Raw genomic sequence first — 18,351 nt, forward strand, 5'->3', positions numbered from 1 at the left:
AATTCATAACAATGATATAGTAGAACCTCAGTAAAATGGACACAATCTGCTTTATCATTTAGCAGAGGTATATGCCTTTGAGAAAAATGTATCAAGAAATCCAATACTGTAACTAAATTAACTAATTAGAAAAATAAGATATAGGAATGTATATTACTAACATAATTCATGTGCAATATTTTACTTTGATTCAAGAAAGAAAGAAAAAAAGACCAATAGAGATTTGTTTTAAAAGGTTCTGCCTCCTCAGATTTTTTGATGAATTTTCAACTCATTTAACTCCAATTTCATTCTTCTTTGATAGATAAAAGTAGCTTGGTTTCTGGATATTAAATCAAGTATTTTCAATCACACAATCGTTTTCGAACTGTTATTAAAAATACTATGAAGAGTTGCTAATAAAAGGATCAGAATTAAGTTCATATATTTAAGATACCTTTCCGGTGTATATGTGTTATAAAGCCTGTGACAATAACAACCAGCATAGCATCCAGGGCTTATTAAGCTCTGGAGGAAAAAATATCCACAATACAATTATAACATAATTGTCTATTTACTTCATTTTTTTTAAAACTTAAACACTCAAATCTATACAAAATCAGAATGGTCTCTAACAGTCGGTAAAAAAAGTTGCAATTTTCTTATTATTATTTTTGTAATTGGTAGAATTAATTTTTCGGTTATGCTTTATTCTTAAACACAAAATATATAACAAAACACCTAATTTTGATGTACCATTATCATTAAGACATAAAATAAAGAAAAAAATCATTGCGAAACCATTTAAATACCTGCCAATTTTTAATCCTTTCAACGATAAATGGAATTTAAATTACAATTTTAATCAGAAATACATGCTGTATTTTGAGTAAACTTATGCAGACTAGCAAATAGCATTACATATTGATATATATGTTTAATTTTTTTAAAAATAGTTCTAGATCAAAAAGATTATAAATTAAGTTTATAAATGCAAGGAATATATAGAAAGCATACATTTTACTACCACTTTAAATAGAAAAATAAAATTTCAGGCCAAATGCGTAAAAGTTGGCAGGTATGCATTTACTTTTTTTGAATTTTTATTATAGAAAGAAGAAAAAATTAATGCAGTTTAAATTTGCCTTTAGTTACGACATAAGAAATAGCATATTAATTTTTAACTAAGAAATCTTTTAATTTTGGAAACATTGCAGAGAGAAAAAATAACACAAATGTACAGAGAAGGTTATAGCATAGAAATTAAATTTGTAATGCAATTATGTAATGTTTATTATAGAAAAAGTACATGAATAATGACATACATATCTGTAGCATAGTGAATTTATTAAAATGTGAGAAACAAGAGATTAGTAATGTCATTGAAAGACAACAGTGTCCAACATAGCACCTAAGCACTGAACAATATTTGAATTCATTAAAGAATCAACATGTTCTTCTAAATGCCTCTTTGGATCCTGTAAAATAAAAAGAAATTTTAGAATCACAAAGTCCATCACAAAATTTTTTATTGCTATAAACATGCATTGTCGAAAGTATTACCTGTTTCCCAACATTTTTAATAGCTAGTTGTTCAGGAGTCATTTTGTCTTCTTCTTCTAAAGACTACAAGAAAAAGATAAGCAATTAATTTACACAAATTATAAGTGGGAAAGCACGGCAGAAATTATAAGTGGGAAAATAGCTACTAATAGTCTAAAAAGAAAGAAATAGTCTAAAAAGTATTAAGTTTAGTGGGAAGTATAAAAAATATATGAAATAAATTAGGCAATGAAGTACATTTGTTAGAAAATTGCACTTACCTTGTTATAAGCTTTAGCCAATTCTAGCATCTCGGAGACAGTCTTTTCATTTGTATTAGAATGCTCGTTGTAATCTTGCAGCATCAAGCCATCCATCCAACTTTTTTTGTGAAGATTCAAAAGCATCTACAAATAGTGTTGAAACAAAAAAAAAATTTAAGATTTTTTTTTCAAAAAAAGAAAAATTAGTGATTTGGAAAAAAGTAACTTATGTTATTTTAAAGAACTAAGTCTGACCATATAACACAAATTAAAAAGATTCCATAAAATATTCAAATTAAAAAAAATTATTTAAAAACATTAAGACAAACATAATTATTTAAAACTTAGAACATTAATTCTGCACATAAAATTGTTTGATGCATCTTTTTTTTTTTCAATTCTAAGCATTTGATTTTTTCCATCCATGCATATTTTGTGAATCTATGCACAAATTTTACGATTCAAATTATTGCCAAAGTTTTGTTAACTATTCTTATACAATAAAATATAGCAAAAAGGACAAATTAACTTGGAATAAAATTTCTCTTAATAGCAGTTACAATAATTCTAAAACAGCTTTTATCAAATACAACTAAAAACATTTTACACTTTAAGAAATAACATATTTTAAAAATGCTACTATGTCCATTTATTGTTTGCAAACAAAATTGATTTTAAAGAAGAAAAGCTAAGAGCAAAATAAGGGGAAACAATACATAACAAAATGACATGCATAACATCAAACAAGACAAAAATGAATTAAAATCATTAATTATAAGATGACTGCAAAAATTTTTAAGAATTTAACGACTTATTTACTGGCAAACGAATATAAGTTATTCAATTAATTTAACATGATCTTTAACTTTTTTATTTTGCTTTGAAGATTAAAAGTGAAAGATAACTTGTTTGATAATCATTTAACCTTTAACTAAACTTATAAAAAATAATATTTTATAGTTACTTTTTCTCATTATTTTGCGATTGTTAAAACAGTATCCATTTCTATACCATTAATTAAAACTTAAATGTTTACAAATTATTGATTACAATTATTGAACAATTACAAATTATTGAACAATTACAAATTATCTGAACAGCCTCCTTTTAACAAATTAACTGATAACTTGAAGTTTAACTATTCTTACTCCAAAAAGCAATACAGAGTGACTTATATTTTATTAATAAATAATAAAATATAATAATTTAATCAAGTACACAAAACTATAAAAATCTTCATTTAAAATTGTATAAAAAAAATTCTATACACAAATATAGACAATTTTCAAAAATAAAATTAATTTTAAAATTTGACATAACATAACACATAAACAATGCTTTCATAGTTAAAAAAATATGAGTTTGTAAAGTACCTTTTGTTCCAGTTCATTCTTCCTATAATTAATTGATATTGAATAATAATGCCTGTTCAAACCATGAATAAGAGCCTGTAAATAAATTTATCTCAATACAACTGATTTGTAGTATTCCAAATTTTAAAAAAAATCTTTTTTCTTCCAATATAGACCAAAAAAAAATATAACTTCATACCTGTATAGAAGGTTTAGAAAGATGACCCAGATTTGAAGTTGTCTGTCTAGGTTCTTGACCAAGGACCACCATATTTGGATTGATTAAACGAAAAGCATCGATTACTACCTATAAGATATATTTAATGAAAATTAAACATAATCATCAATAAAATATAGCAAGTAAATAATTTCATGAAAATAGACTATTAATGTATTTAATATAAATCTAAGGTCAGCAGAAAACAGGGATAAGATTAGCCAAAACGCAAAAAAGCTGAATTTCCACGATAGTAAATTTTACTCAAGCGCAACCCTTTAATAATAAATTACAGACAGTTTAAGGTAATAAATAATGCGTTGACATACAACTGTGTACTTATCTATTATTATAAAAACAATTACATTGATACTTAACATTTAGTGGGAAAAAAAATTACCAATTGAAAAAATAAAGCTGGAAATTATATTTTTCCTCAGTTCACATAAGAGACAATTACTACTTGAAAAACTACCTGGTTTAGCAAATTAAAACTACTGAGAATATATATTAATATTTAATTTCTTTTAATAAATACTGTTATGTGATTTATAGCAAATATATCAACAATATTACTTTTTAAATTATATTGGAAAAAAAAACTTTAACAATGGATTGAATCATTATTTTCATATTATAGTCTAATCTAACTACAGCCCTCTGAAACATATCAATAACAGTGAAGTAGAAATATATAGTAACTCCTTAACATGCAAAAATTGCTATTTTAGTTTGAAAAATTACATGACAATCAGCAACTGTTTAGATAATTGTTTTTTATTTGATAAGAATTTTGCATTTTATAGCATAAATAACAGCAATTATAAATAAAATTTTGATGATGAGTTAATTAACTCTTTTTCCCCAAAAAAATTTTTTTTAATTAAATCCCTTTTTAAGTGATTGCTTTTGTTTGCTATATCTTTTATGTTTGCTATATTTAGTCGTTAGTCCATCTTCAAACATCTTGTGACAAATCCTATTTTTTCTTCTTTGCAAGCACAGAATGTAAGTTTTGAATATATTCCCTTCCAGTTTCTCTGATGTTGTAACACTTACATATACTAATAACCGTCGTTAAAAAAACAGTCACCTTTATAGTAACTAATTTTTAAAAAAATTTACTTCTTACAAGAATCGCGATAGTTGATCTTAAAATTGCGTGAATATGAATAACAATTATGGATTTTGAAATCACATGAATATGAAACTAGATATACGATTTTGAAAATGAGAAAATACAAACTGGGATATAGAATTTTTAAAACGTGTAAATACAAATCACGATTCATAATTTTTAGATCGCGTAAATACGAATCATGATGCGTAATTTTTAGATTGCATAAATAAGAATTATGATGCATAACTTTTAGAATACGTGAATGCGAATCCCAATGCCTTATTTTAAAATCACGAATAAATACGAAAATCAATGTTTGATATTATAAATCGCATGAGCAAATCAACACATTGAATTTTAAACTTGTGTGAATACGAATCACTACATAGGTTTTTAAAAAGGCGTAAATAAGAATCACAATATCGGATTTTTAAATCTCGTAAATAAGAATCGCAACGTACAATATTCAAATCGCTTGAATAAGAATCGCAACATGCAAATATGAAAAGCTAGATTTGATATTAAAATCGTGTGAATAATAATAGAGATATTAGGAGATTCCAGGCTAGGGACCTCAAAAAGGCTTGTCAGAAGCAGCGTCCTTTGAACTACAAAAATCGGATCTATCCGGAGGGCGGGTAAAAAATACGGAAAATCTTATCTGCTGCGTGTAAAAGGGGAGAAAATAGGTAAAATAAGTAAAAATGAGAAAGGATTGGTAGCTATGTAGTTTAAATTTTCTGTTTCTCTTTGAAAATCGGTGAATTTTCTGAAAAAGCAGAATACTGAAGGAAAAAAAATGAAATTTTTAGAAAATCTGAATTTTTGATAAAAAAAGCTGAAATTTAAGAGATAAAAGTGAAAAAAGCGGAAATCTGCTAAAAAGCGGGAAAAATCTCATCCCTGAGAAAAAGAATATTAATAAAAAAAATCTTAACTAAGAAAAAACAAATTATTCAATGAATACAAAACATTCACATTAATAGACTTTGATAGACTATTCATTTAAATCTATAAATTAATTAATGAAGACTAAAAGTTATGGGTTAAAATAAAATAAAAATACTCAATAAACAAGCAAAATATTTTTACTTAATATTCATTGACATTATTGGTTTAATATGAAAAATCCTAAACAATTAATCAATTTTATTTTAAAATTTAGCAAATGAAAGACATAACATTTTTATTATTATAAAAAAAAATGTCTTACAATGACTTTTTATATCAAAATTTTAATTAAATAATAAATTACAACATATTTCATTAAATCTGAATTTATTAAATATGATAATAAGTCTAAAGAACAGAGGCTTTCACAAACCCTAAGAGTTCAAACATCCTAAATTTAATCTTAAAGAATTAAGCTTCTTTTTTTACCTTTCCTTTAACACTTTGAATAGGGTCAACGACAACAGCAACTGCTCTTTCAGATAAAGCTTCAAAACTCTGTTGAGTATTTATGTCAACTCCAGACAACCAACAACCAAATCCAGGATGAGAATGGTACCAGCCAACAACCATTTCAGGTCTAAAAAAAATATATAACAATACATATCAAAATTGATTTAAGAAAAAATTAATCATAATTAGCATAACATATTAAAAAATAATTATATTTCATATAACTTCCTTTCCTACGAAAACAAATAAAAACAAAGATAATTATGACTTAAAACAATTGATTCTACATAAAACCTCTCTAACATTAGCAATAAATAAATATTAAGTAGATTTCTGATTTATAAATTTAATGTTATCGTTAATACTAAGTTTAAGCTTAAAAAAACTAAAAGTGTGATTCATTTAAACAGATAAAGTGACCACTACACTAATGAAATCATTGGATTATAAATTCAACCCTTTTTTTACAAACAAATTAGCCGAAAATGGAATTGTTACGACATTAAAGCACATAAAATCAGCATTTATTAAAATCAGACTTTCAAGGGACAGTCATATTCTACAAATGACAACACAGTCGAGTCTTGCTGTAGTAGACCCTCTATGGACCCAGCAATAAGTCCATTATATGTCCAATAACAGTTCACCATGTCCAAATTTTTTGAAAAATACATTTTTAGTATACAACAGTTATATTATTAGAAATAGTAATTGCAATATGACATTAATAGCTTGCAAATTTTGAAACTAATTAAATAGATGTGTCAAACATTAAAACAAAAAATATTTACTTAACTAAAAACTGATTTTAATTCTATGGAAGAAATTAGTGATTTTTGACTGAATATAATCCAATTTTAAGTAGAATTCATCAATTTGCTTATCAACAATTTGCTAATCAGTAAAAAGCACAGGAGCTTTTGTAGAAAAAAAAAAGATTCAGTATCGGTACTGGTAATTTTACTTCGATATAGATAGAGCTGAAATTTTGTTCTTTTCTTTAACTTTAGATACAAAAGAATGTAGCTTTGCAAAGTGCAGATTGATTAGTTCCATCTTTAATAAGTATGATAATTTTGACCTTACACTTAATTAAAATAGCATTTTTTTTTACAGAATTAGCCATTTTAACTGTTTCTGAAAATAAAAACGTTATTCTTTCTTAAAGTGGATTCCAAGAATTAAGAGAGGGACTGGGTTAACTAGTAATAGTCAGAAGATTATACTTAAAATTGGAAGAAAGGGAGAAAAAAGGTTTGTTTCTGAATCTGGAAGCGAGGAGAAAAATTTGTTGCTATCTAACACTGTAGTTTTAAAGGTTACAAGCATGAGAGAGTGAAATTGGCACAGTGTGAAAGAATACTGTAATTTTTAATTTCAACTCCTGCAAGTTTAAATTTAAAATACTGGAAAAAAATCTATGGAAATGAAATTTGAGTCCTAAACATACTACAAATGTTTCAACTGTTCATTATAAGTGTACGATATAAGATCAGTTAAATGGGAATTCAGACAGGACAACTAAAAAAGTCCACTTTAACAAAGTGTTTACTGTGTCTCAGGTTCACTACAACAAAGTTTGACTGAGCATTGGTTCTTAGTTTTATAAGTTACACTTTACATGATTTAGATTTTCTTTATTTTCCTTTTATCATAAATTATAGGTGGGGGGAAAAAAAAGAATTCCAGCCACTGAAGTGCAAAATGTAAAAAGTTACAGGTGTGAAATAAACAGACATTGAAAGTACTTAGATGGGAGGGGTACTCATACACAGGGGACATAGACCATCAAAAGCATAAAACAGCTAAATCAGCAAAAGATTTGCAGAATATCCTTTTTAACGTCAAAAAATATAAGACTGCATTTTTATCTGTCATTAATCAAAAATTTGCAGAACAAGCCCATAACTGAATAGGCCTTTAAAGAATGTAAATTTGCTCTTTTTAATTTTTGTTGATATACGGTTAAAAGTTAGGTGTAAAAAAAAAATATGTAGCTCTTATTTTTTACATTGGGCCGACCAGGTGGCCGAGTGATTAGCGCGCCTGACTGCGGAGCCGATGGTTGCGGGTTCGAATAAGAACTAAAGTAAATAAGACGATTTTTAGAGTTATAGAAATGGAATTGGGATTTAGTCACACATAACATTATATATTTGAGAGATATGAAATTGGTAGTTTAACTATACTTTTACAATGTAAGATGTAGCGTCAAAAAATAAACTTAACAAATCTAGAAAAAATATATATAACAGAATAACTTTTAACTTTCTATAACTTAAAAAAAGGAAGAAAGGCACAAGTATAAATAAAAAATTTCAAAACAATCAAAATTTCTCGCAAATAAAGAAAATATTCATAAAATAAAATTTTAACAGTTCATATTCAATTTAATACTTTTACTTAATCTTTTAAAAAACTTACTTACAATATCATTAAAACAAAGAAAATATTTTTAAAAAAAGTATTCATTAAACATAATTCAAGCCTCAACAGCTCACATACACTTTAGACTTAGCAATGATTTTCTTTTCTCATTAATAAAGTTGTAGTTATTACTAAATGAACAATTAGTAAAGATTATCAATAATATGTAAACTAAAATAAGTCTTGTTTGTTTCTTAAATAGATTTTAATAAATAAAACAAAAATTACCTTCCAGTTTGTTTTAACATATCTAACATTTTTGCTTGGAAGACTGGATCAACAGCTTCTACACTTACACCCTATAAAGATTAAAAATGTTATGTATAATAAAAATGTATCAATGAAATGCAATTTCTAATCTTAATAAAATAGCTGCATAATAAAATATTCTACATAATTGCAAAATAAAAAAATTCTTATCTTACAAGATATATAATACATCTTTAATTAAATATATTAAGCAAAAATTAGAAATTATTTTTAATATGAGCACTATAATAGATATTTATAAAGAAAGAAAAAAAATCCATTTAAAATAATTTAATATTAATTAAACTACACTATAAGCAGTAAAAATACTCCATACAACTACAAAATGAGAAAAAAAAATTATCTTTCAACAGGTTACAAGATATTACAGCCTTAAATTAAATAAAGCGATACTTATAACAATGTTTGAAAAATGAAGAAAAATATTAGCACTCTAATAGACGTAGACAAAATAAAAAATAAATTTAAAATAATAAGTCTATCTTAAATTATTTCAAAGAGAAGCTTTTATAAATTTACAAAAATAAAAAATAGAAATTAAAACTATTAAATTGATCAAAATGCTAAAATCCTAAAAATAACTAAATAATATTTCTAATATCTTATAAATCTAATATCTTATATAATCTTACAAATAATATAACTAAATAACATTTCATTTCATTGATGGAGCAATATTTAAAATCATAAGCGTCCATTAGCTTAATACCACTACAACTTGTTTCAGATCAATCAATTGTCAGAAAAATAATCTATCAAAGATTGAATGCAAACAAAAAAATAGAAGAAAAGTAAAAATATGCAATTATTGAGCAATTAAATCAGTGATAAATAACCAATTAAAGATAAACTATTTCATCTAAATATAAAAAAGTTTTTTTTAAATTTAAAATAATTAAAATATTTATCAAATAAAGTCTTTTTTTTTTTTTGTTATTTATTTCTAGGGCGAGCATACATCCAAAGTAGGGATGTAACAAATATTCGGCCAGTATTAGGTATTCGGCCTACTCTGAACTTTTACTGAATATTCGGTTAGCCGAATATTTGGCCAAATATTCAGCAAAGTATTATTTGAAAAATTATTTACTGAAAAAGTTTTTTGGGGGGGAGAAGGTGGGAATTTTAAAAATTTAATAAAGAATAATCTAAAATCATACTTTTTACTATATGCAGGGTTGCCACTCAAATCTGGAAAGAAAAATTCACTGTGTTTTCCCTGTACATATTATACCCTGTACAACAATAACTGTGCTCTTGTGTGAGCTATATTGGGCTAACTATATTTATTAGTTTTAATTGCTGGAAAAACAACTGAACATACTTAAAGAAATCTATCACAAAAGAGATAGTTTTGTATAGCTGAAATATCATGGTTAAATATCCCATAGATTATGCTTTGAGTGGTCATCCTTTTTTAAAAGACAAAAATGATTTTCTTCAGGTCAACAGGTTCATAGATCTGGTCTGGGATAAACAACAACAAAAGACAAAAATAAAAAACAAAATTCCCTGTATCTTCCCAGTTTGTAAAGAAAAAAACAAAATTCCCTGTATCTTCCCAGTTATTTTAGGTGATTTTTAAATTCCCTGTATTTTCCAGGTTTTCCCTATTCTCCCTGTGGAGTGGTAACCCTGATACATCATTAGAAATAGTTTTTAGACATATTTGTTAAGTTCTAAAACTTGCTACCTTATGTTCTGAAAGATACATGGAAAAGCGAAATTCGAATAATTGAAACTAGATTACTTTATACTGAACCATGAATTTTGTTATACTGATTTTTTCTTTTAATTATATTCAAGCAAGTCAATTTCATCATTTTTTTAACACACTGTGTTTTAAAAATCTAAAACTTTTTTTGTTTAATTATGGCTTGTTTTTTTGTTTTAAATAAAGTCAAGCATTTCTATTAGACTTTATTCTTTTCATTTAAAAATCTAATACCAATCCTAACCAATAATGACTAAATAATAATCAATAATGACTAAACAAATTTCTACATAAAAAAAATATTTATAAATTTTTTTTAAAAAAATTTACCATTCAGCCTCCAAAGTCCGGCATTGGACCTATTTTTCGGCCCGAATATTTATTTGGCAAAATCACTATTTGTTACATCCCTAATTCAAAGGATACTCGTATGGATCTTTTCAGTTCCATTCTCTTATCCTTTTTTCCCCCTTTAACATTTAAACACATTTATACTAAATAACATGCCTTATTTTAAAATGTATTTTTATTTGTAATAATTCAAATAAAAAATATTTTCATTGCTAAAAATTCGAAGTAAACCATAATTATTAATATGGATTTTAAATTTCAAACACTAAAGCTTCACATTTATTTAAATAGCAACTAATAAAAATTGCATAAAAAATCTAGAACTTCAAAATAGTAAGTATAAATCAATCAACTCTGAAGTGAAAAAATTATATATTCTTTAATTCACATTCAACAAAATTTCCATAGAAACTAAATCATACTTACAGTCCCAGACTGAGGCATGGCAAAAACATCTATTACACGCACTGTATAGTCATCAACAAATTCTCCAAGCATCAAACCCATAACTTCCATTGGAACACCAGCTCGCCCATGCTTTAACATCTGCATTAAAATGTAAAAAATTTGAAATTTATTTAGGATAATACATAAACCAAATTAAGTTTTTTGAAATAAACAACAACAAAAATTCTATAAAATCTGAAACTAAAAGATAAATGTTTATTATCAGGGATCAGTCTAGGTTTCTTTCAGAGGTACCTATTTTGTGAAAATTTAGGCATAATTTGTGAAAATTAAAAATTATATTAAAATACCAACACAAAAATATACTAAAGTAAGACAAAATTTTCAAAAATTGTCACTACAAATAAAAATCATTTATGACTGGTAAATTTCCATATATTTTTCCTCATATATTCAAAAATAATTCTGCTATTGTAAAATTTTGGCCATAGAATTGTATCGAAATTTAAAAATTCATAAAAATCATTGTCCATAGCAAAATTTCAACTTTAATTTAATAAAAACATGCATTTAACAATACTAACACTAAAAGTTATTTTCATTATGACAACATTTTTGACTAAGTCATACAAAAGAAAAAAATTTAAAAGAGAAAAAAAAAATTCATAAAAAATAAAGGTCTGTTAGAATAAATTTACAATAGTGTTTAAGATAATATTCGAATGTTTAGAATAATATTTTAATTTTGACTTCTTGAAAAGTTTACAGAGGGAGAGCCTCGTCGTTTCATTTTAAAAAACACTGCGAAAAAACTCACTTTGATATGGCGTGAGCAACCTGTTAGGCTTACCACATTGCACTATCTGACCAAACACATGCTACCTTTTCGCAAAAGACAGCTGGCAGAAATACTCCTCTTTTCCATAGATTGTAACAAGAACGGGGTTTGTATGAGAACTTGCTTTTTTAAAAGTATTTTGTGAAGGTACCGCTAAACAGTAGGTAGTAAATTTACCTCGGCCAGGGATGAGAGTAGTCAGAAAGTAAAAAAGAGGAAATCAAATATATATATATATATATATATATATATATATATATATATATATATATATATATATATATATATATATATATATATATATTAATGTTTCATGGTTTTATTAAGACTAAATATTATATTTTGTTACTTTGTTTGTATTTGCTGTATTCAATGAAGCTTAATTATCTAATTAATAAATTGTTGCATTACTTATTTTATCTACAGTTAGCAAAATGTCCTTGTGCGATTCTTCTGTATGTTGAGTAAATCATGATTTGTGGTATGTGAATATAACCATGTAAATATAAACCATGTGAATATAAATCCCGATATGAGACTTTTAAATCACGTAAATATGAAACTCTACATCGAAACTAAAAATGCGAAAATACAAATCATGATTTTTTAATTTTTTGATCACGATGCATAATTTTTAAATCGCGCGATATTACAACCACAAAAACGAATCACGATATTGAATTTTTAAATGTCGTAAATAAGAATCATAATATACGATATTTAAATAGCGTAAATAAGAATAGCAATGTGCAACTTTTAAATAAGGTAAATACGAAAATCGATGAATGATACTAAAATCGCGTGGATAAAAATCGAGATATTTGCAGAGTCTGAACTTGTGATTTCTAAAAGGCTTGTTTGTATTGTTTTTGTTTAGACATAATGAATAAAAATTTACAAGATTAATTGAATGAGCAAATAAATATTTTCACCGCAAATCCATCTCTATTTCCACCCTCTTTTCTTGTTTGTTTTCACGCCAGAATAGCAGCGACGTCTGAATTACGAAAATACGAGCTATCCAGCCGACGTATAAAAAATACGGAAAATCTTATTTTCTGTGCGTGAAATCGGAGAAAATAGCTAAAATAAGTAAAAATGCGGAAGGGTTAGCAGCTAGGGCGTAGATTGAATCTTCTGTTTATCTTTGAAAATCGTAAATAAATATAATTACTTTACTTCAATGACTGAATTTAAAAAAAAAAACGGGATATTTATTAGAAAAAACCGAACTTTTAGAGAATCGGAGTTTTTGATAAAAAGGCTGAAATTCGAGAGACAAAAAAAATCTCATCCCTGTATAAAGGTCAACCATCAGTTTTATCCCAAGGAAATGATTTTTAGAGAAACTTCAGAGGGAGGAAAAGGGACTTCAATAATTTCCCTCCGCGGAAAATTAAATTCCTCATAAAATATTTTAACTTGCGCAAAAAAAATTTCCGCGGAAATTAGCGGGAAAAATGGAAAAATCTGAAAAAAAGCGGAAATCCGCGAATCCGCGGAAGAATCTCATCCCTGCTCGGCAGACCCCAGATTATATGTAATAAAATTTATTCATTAAGAACTTTAAAACAAAATTTTAAATTATAAAAATAAAAATAAAAAATCCTAAGAAATTAACTAGTAAGAAAAAGATTAATTCTTAGCATGGAATAAACACCATCAATTTCAGATACTTTTTTAATGATGTCATAATGTTTATTATTTTAATAGAAAAAAATTACATAACATACCTTAAGCAATGCAAGAGATGATATGTACACCTGCTCGGCAGTATCAACTACTGCTCCATCAGTGGGAGGAGGTGCCTGCAAAGAAAGTGCAAAATAATTATTAAGTTTTAGAAAAATATATCTCTACTCATCTCATAAAAAAAATATTTTATCGAAAATTTCACTATTTCCTTTATAATATATTTTAACTTGTATAATATAATTTTTCTTGCTAGTCATATAATTTAATTATTTTCTTAATTAAAAATGATGCAAAAATAGCTTCATAATTTTAATTTAATAACTTCATAGTTTTAACTAGGCTGGTGTTCAAAATTAAGAAAATTTTCAAAAGTTATCAAACATTTCTAGAACCACTAGACTGACTAAAATGAACATGAATGCTCATGCATGCCATTCATAGGAGTCAGAAGATATAAAAATGATTAGAAAATTTAGCAAAAGAAAAATGATAATGCAAACATCACCAAGATTCCCACCCATTCAATTTCACATGATATACAAGTCTCACACAGTGATTTGAAACAAACTTAAAAGCTAAATTACTTTTAAGGTTCTGCAACAAGACTTTTGATAGTAACAAACATTTAGAGGGCAACGTCAACAATAAACAACTCTCACAATCTATGCAACTATTCTTTTCAAATGACAAATAATTTTACTTAGCAAACTAAAGTTGCAAAAAAAGAACCTTAATTAGTTAACATAAGATTATGAATGACTTTCTAGATAACGAAACAAATACTATTAACAGCATATAACGTCTGACAGGGTTGAGGACATACAGTTAAACGTTAATTGTTCTGCAGGAGCGTTGATTGTTCTATGACGAACATTTTGGTTTTGATACTCTCTGCCTTAAGACAAAAAAGAAGTTTAGGTGTTCCTATCCTGTAGTAACTAGTCTTATTAGAACTCTGTTCTTAGAACCGAAACTAGATGGTTATCCGAAAAAAAGTTGCGAGTTCTGATTGCCTTTTCTAGTATGTTGGCCATGCATTCATATTTGTTAAAATTAAATCAGAGTCAACCATGGAAATATATCTGCATCAAAATCTGTCCACGCTAACTGCAATCGCAAAGCTCCAGAGGATTTTATTAGGTTGTAGCAAAATAATATAAAATTGTGTGGCTTGTATAGGGGAGGGCTACGTGTTTATCCTTTTCTGCAGTGTCTTCAGAGAAATTATGATAGATTCGTCACGAATCAAATCAGAATAACCGTAATTCTACTTTTGAAAAGATAGGTTTAATAAATAATTTAAAGATAGATTTAATAAATAATAATTCAACTAACAATAAAACGATTATAAACTGACAGTGTTTTCATCATAGAAAAAAAATGGGTGAGAATTTCTCACCCTTTCTCAAAAACAGGGTGAGATTTCTAAAAACTAAAAAAACACAAAACTCTTGGAAAAAAAATCATTTCTTTAATTAAAATACATTTTCAACGTCTTCTATTTTTTAAAGCTTTGAATATTTTTGGTGCATCATCATAGAAGATTTTGCCTTTACAAGGTATTTGTCCATCTTACATAAGTGCATAAAAAATTTTAACGTCTTACATGAAGAAACCTTACCTGCGGTAAATACGTGGTTGCAGAGAAATGTATTCTGAAAGGGGTTCCGTGGTTGTGTTCTGTTCGAAAAGTTTCTGAACAATACTGGTAAATAAGGAGGCTAGATAATGGGGCAGATGTTGAAAATAATGAAAGATCCAGGAAGAAAAGTGAAACGGATTTTATTCTAAATGGCGTAATTCGAAGCTTTTTCCAAAATGCGAGAAATTGGTGAATTTTGAAATTGATTTATAGAATGCGCGAATTTCTCGCGGTAATATTTTTTTAATGCGAGAAAAGAAAAAAATATGCGAGATTCTCGCGTTTTCGCGCTGTAGTGAAAACACTGATTATAAACATATAATAACTAGACATCCTATACTTTACTGACCTACTATAGGTTTAACATAAAAGTAGTTTGAGGGAACTAAATATTAATAGTTACATCAAAATAGCAACAGGTGATAGTTATTTACAGGCAAGACTACTAGAAAACAATAATAGCAAGCTAAACTTTAATTCACACACTGATACGTTTCGCTTGCTTGTAATTCAAGTCTGAGGTGACATTTCGTTTAATATCTTTAATCTCCACTTTTTAAAACTAAAACGAAAATTGTGATTCACGAAAGTGATCCAGTTAAAAAGCTACAAAACTATTCTAAATTAAAATCTAAACAGAAATAAGTATGAAAATGACTTGATTCTATAAAAGTGTCAGGTATTGGTTTTAATTGTCTGCAAAACAAAGATATCTTCCATCTTTTTAAATATAGAGAGAAAAATAAAAAATTCTTACCTGGCCCAAACTGGCTAATCCACCACCAAGTCTCAATAGCCGGTCCATTCTGTCAATAAAAACAATTACTAAAATTTACCAAAATATGAAAACTTTCTGTCAACAAAGCAACTTCACAAAAGTTAAGGTTTCTAAATAAATGTTAGATAATCATTAAATTAACTGTATAACATTCCCAAAAAATTTCTGAATTTCATGAATATTATACATATACTTTACCTATTAATTTTATAAAAATTATTCAAATTCAGCTAAGGATGATCTTGCAAATTCAGTTCTGTCTGTTGTTATGCTATGCGATTACAGTTACAAAAAAGTTCGATGACCTAACTAGTAAGAGACGTGCTTTTTTAAGCCCTATTTTGAGTGGTTTGACTCAAAACAAGAGCTGAGGCTATTCCTCTTACACGAGAATTAATTGAATAAAAGCGAATTCTTTGTGCATCGCAGATTATAGAAGACATTAGTAGGCAGCTTATAGAATTCAGAAACATAAGAAACAAATTTATGAAACATTCGCACTTAGATGTGACTCACGCAAGCACGAGCAATTTGTCTTAAGAAGCGTTCGAACTGCATACAAAATCTCGCATATGTGATTTCAAAAATGTGCACATGATCACGCTCATGCATCAGCATTCAAAGCGTCACCAATCAGCAGTCACGTTGTTTTGCGGAGGGTTTGGGGGACAAAACACCCTCCGAAATTGAACATTACTTGATTATTGTAAGGTAACTATTGTAAGTTAAGTAGGATGTAAATATAAAATATATGACCTTCTTCGAACATACATTAAAACTACATCACTGCGTTTCATTCTTGTGCGTTTTTTCATTTACAACGTGAACGATCTTTGATAATATGCTCAGGAATAAAAGAAAATCAGACAAGCAGTTTTTAAACATTCACACGCCAGTCTGGGGCAATTGGTGATCGAAATGGTCCACAGGTAGCGATGTACATAACTTTCTACCTATGGAACTCTTTACCTACCTGTCCGGCTTTGGTAGCTTGAATACCTGAGCGTGAAATCGAACATATTAGAGTAGAACAATTTAACTAGGTCCGATACCACGCACACTCTGCCACTTTGCATGCCTAATCAAAGTGGTCGACCACCCGCTCAGTAACCGCTTCCAGTGATGATTGGTTTCGGTGATCTACTGACAGACGTGTTTTAAGATCAATCCACTGTGGAACTAAATACCCTTGGAAAGAGGAGTGTGATCAACAGAGGAGGCAAAGAAAATCATATTTTAGATTAAAATCCATCTTATTTAATACATTGCTCACTCAGTTCCCCGTTCTGTACGCTCAGTGCCGGATTAAGCGTACGTGGAGCCCAAAGCCATTCAAATTTTGGGGGCCCTTAGATTAAAATTTCTTTTTTTTAATCGTATATTTTTTATTTATTCAAATATACAAGTATTTATATATCTTATCATTCTAGAAAGCATATTTAAAATTAAAATAAATAATAATAAATTGAATTTTACTTTATTTTGTTAAATTAGAACTAAAAAATAATCATAACATATATATTTGAAATTAATTTTCTTTAAATCATTGTTTTTCTTAATTTTTTTTAATTTATTTTCAAAAAATCCATAATAAGGGGGCCCCCACGCCCGGCCTAATGGGTAATCCGACACTGTGAACGCTGCTAAGGCAGGGATTTGTATTCCCAGTGTAAAAGATTGGCTGGTTTAAATCGACTCATGTAATGTCCTCGATGTTTTCACAGCCGGAAAATTCCAAGCACAATTAAGGGAGGGGATAGGGTGATTACTACCATCTCCCTCTAAATTAAATTGTGTAGGTGTTCAGCACATGCTGACGATACTTGCCTCAGTTTTCAAAAATAACTTGGTCATGCCCAATGTTATCGTTAAGAATGGATCCCTGCTGACTGTCATGAACAGCTTAGTTAATATCCAAAAACAAACTAATTTCAGAAAGGTTTGATAAGTTAAACATGCATTGCAACAAGACTGCATTCACGGGAACGTTCTCAGAATCAATTACATAGAATCTATAGAGTATCTTGATTTAATTTTAAACTTAAAGTAATGCATAATAAAGCATTCCAACTTAAAGAATAAATTAATAATTAAATATTACATAAAACATTAACTCTTTTGCATACACAAGGGGCTAAACATTTCTTAAAATGACTGGGGTAACATAAAAAGTAGATCTCAATCTCTCAGCTTAGTTGTGGGAAATTTCAGCATTACTAACAAAAAATTTAAAAAAGGGTCAAATTTCCTTATTCTAAAGCACAGGTCATCAATCTGACACATATTGATATGAAAATTTATTTCAATGCACATTTCCCGCGATTACGCAATGGCATTCCGCAAATTCGTTT

At 27.6% G+C, this 18,351-nt stretch overlaps 1 protein-coding gene across 1 annotated transcript; it reads right to left on the reverse strand.

Annotated features, from left to right (window-relative positions):
* Positions 1-1,247: 1,247 nt before the first annotated feature.
* Positions 1,248-16,525, reverse strand: Rpn11 (regulatory particle non-ATPase 11). Its single transcript, XM_016054574.5, has 11 exons — positions 16,199-16,525; positions 15,980-16,028; positions 13,619-13,693; positions 11,066-11,185; positions 8,533-8,603; positions 5,854-6,004; positions 3,336-3,443; positions 3,158-3,232; positions 1,803-1,928; positions 1,543-1,605; positions 1,248-1,457 (listed from the first exon to the last, which is right to left on the reverse strand). Exons 2-11 carry the CDS (start codon positions 16,025-16,027, stop codon positions 1,359-1,361), a joined length of 936 nt encoding a protein of 311 aa, XP_015910060.1. The 5' UTR covers position 16,028; positions 16,199-16,525; the 3' UTR covers positions 1,248-1,358.
* Between the last annotated feature and the right edge of the window lie 1,826 nt (positions 16,526-18,351).

Source organism: Parasteatoda tepidariorum, chromosome 5, assembly GCF_982258835.1.
Source record: "Parasteatoda tepidariorum strain Cologne lab strain chromosome 5, Ptep-v5.0, whole genome shotgun sequence".
NCBI classification, from domain to species: Eukaryota; Metazoa; Arthropoda; class Arachnida; order Araneae; family Theridiidae; genus Parasteatoda; species Parasteatoda tepidariorum.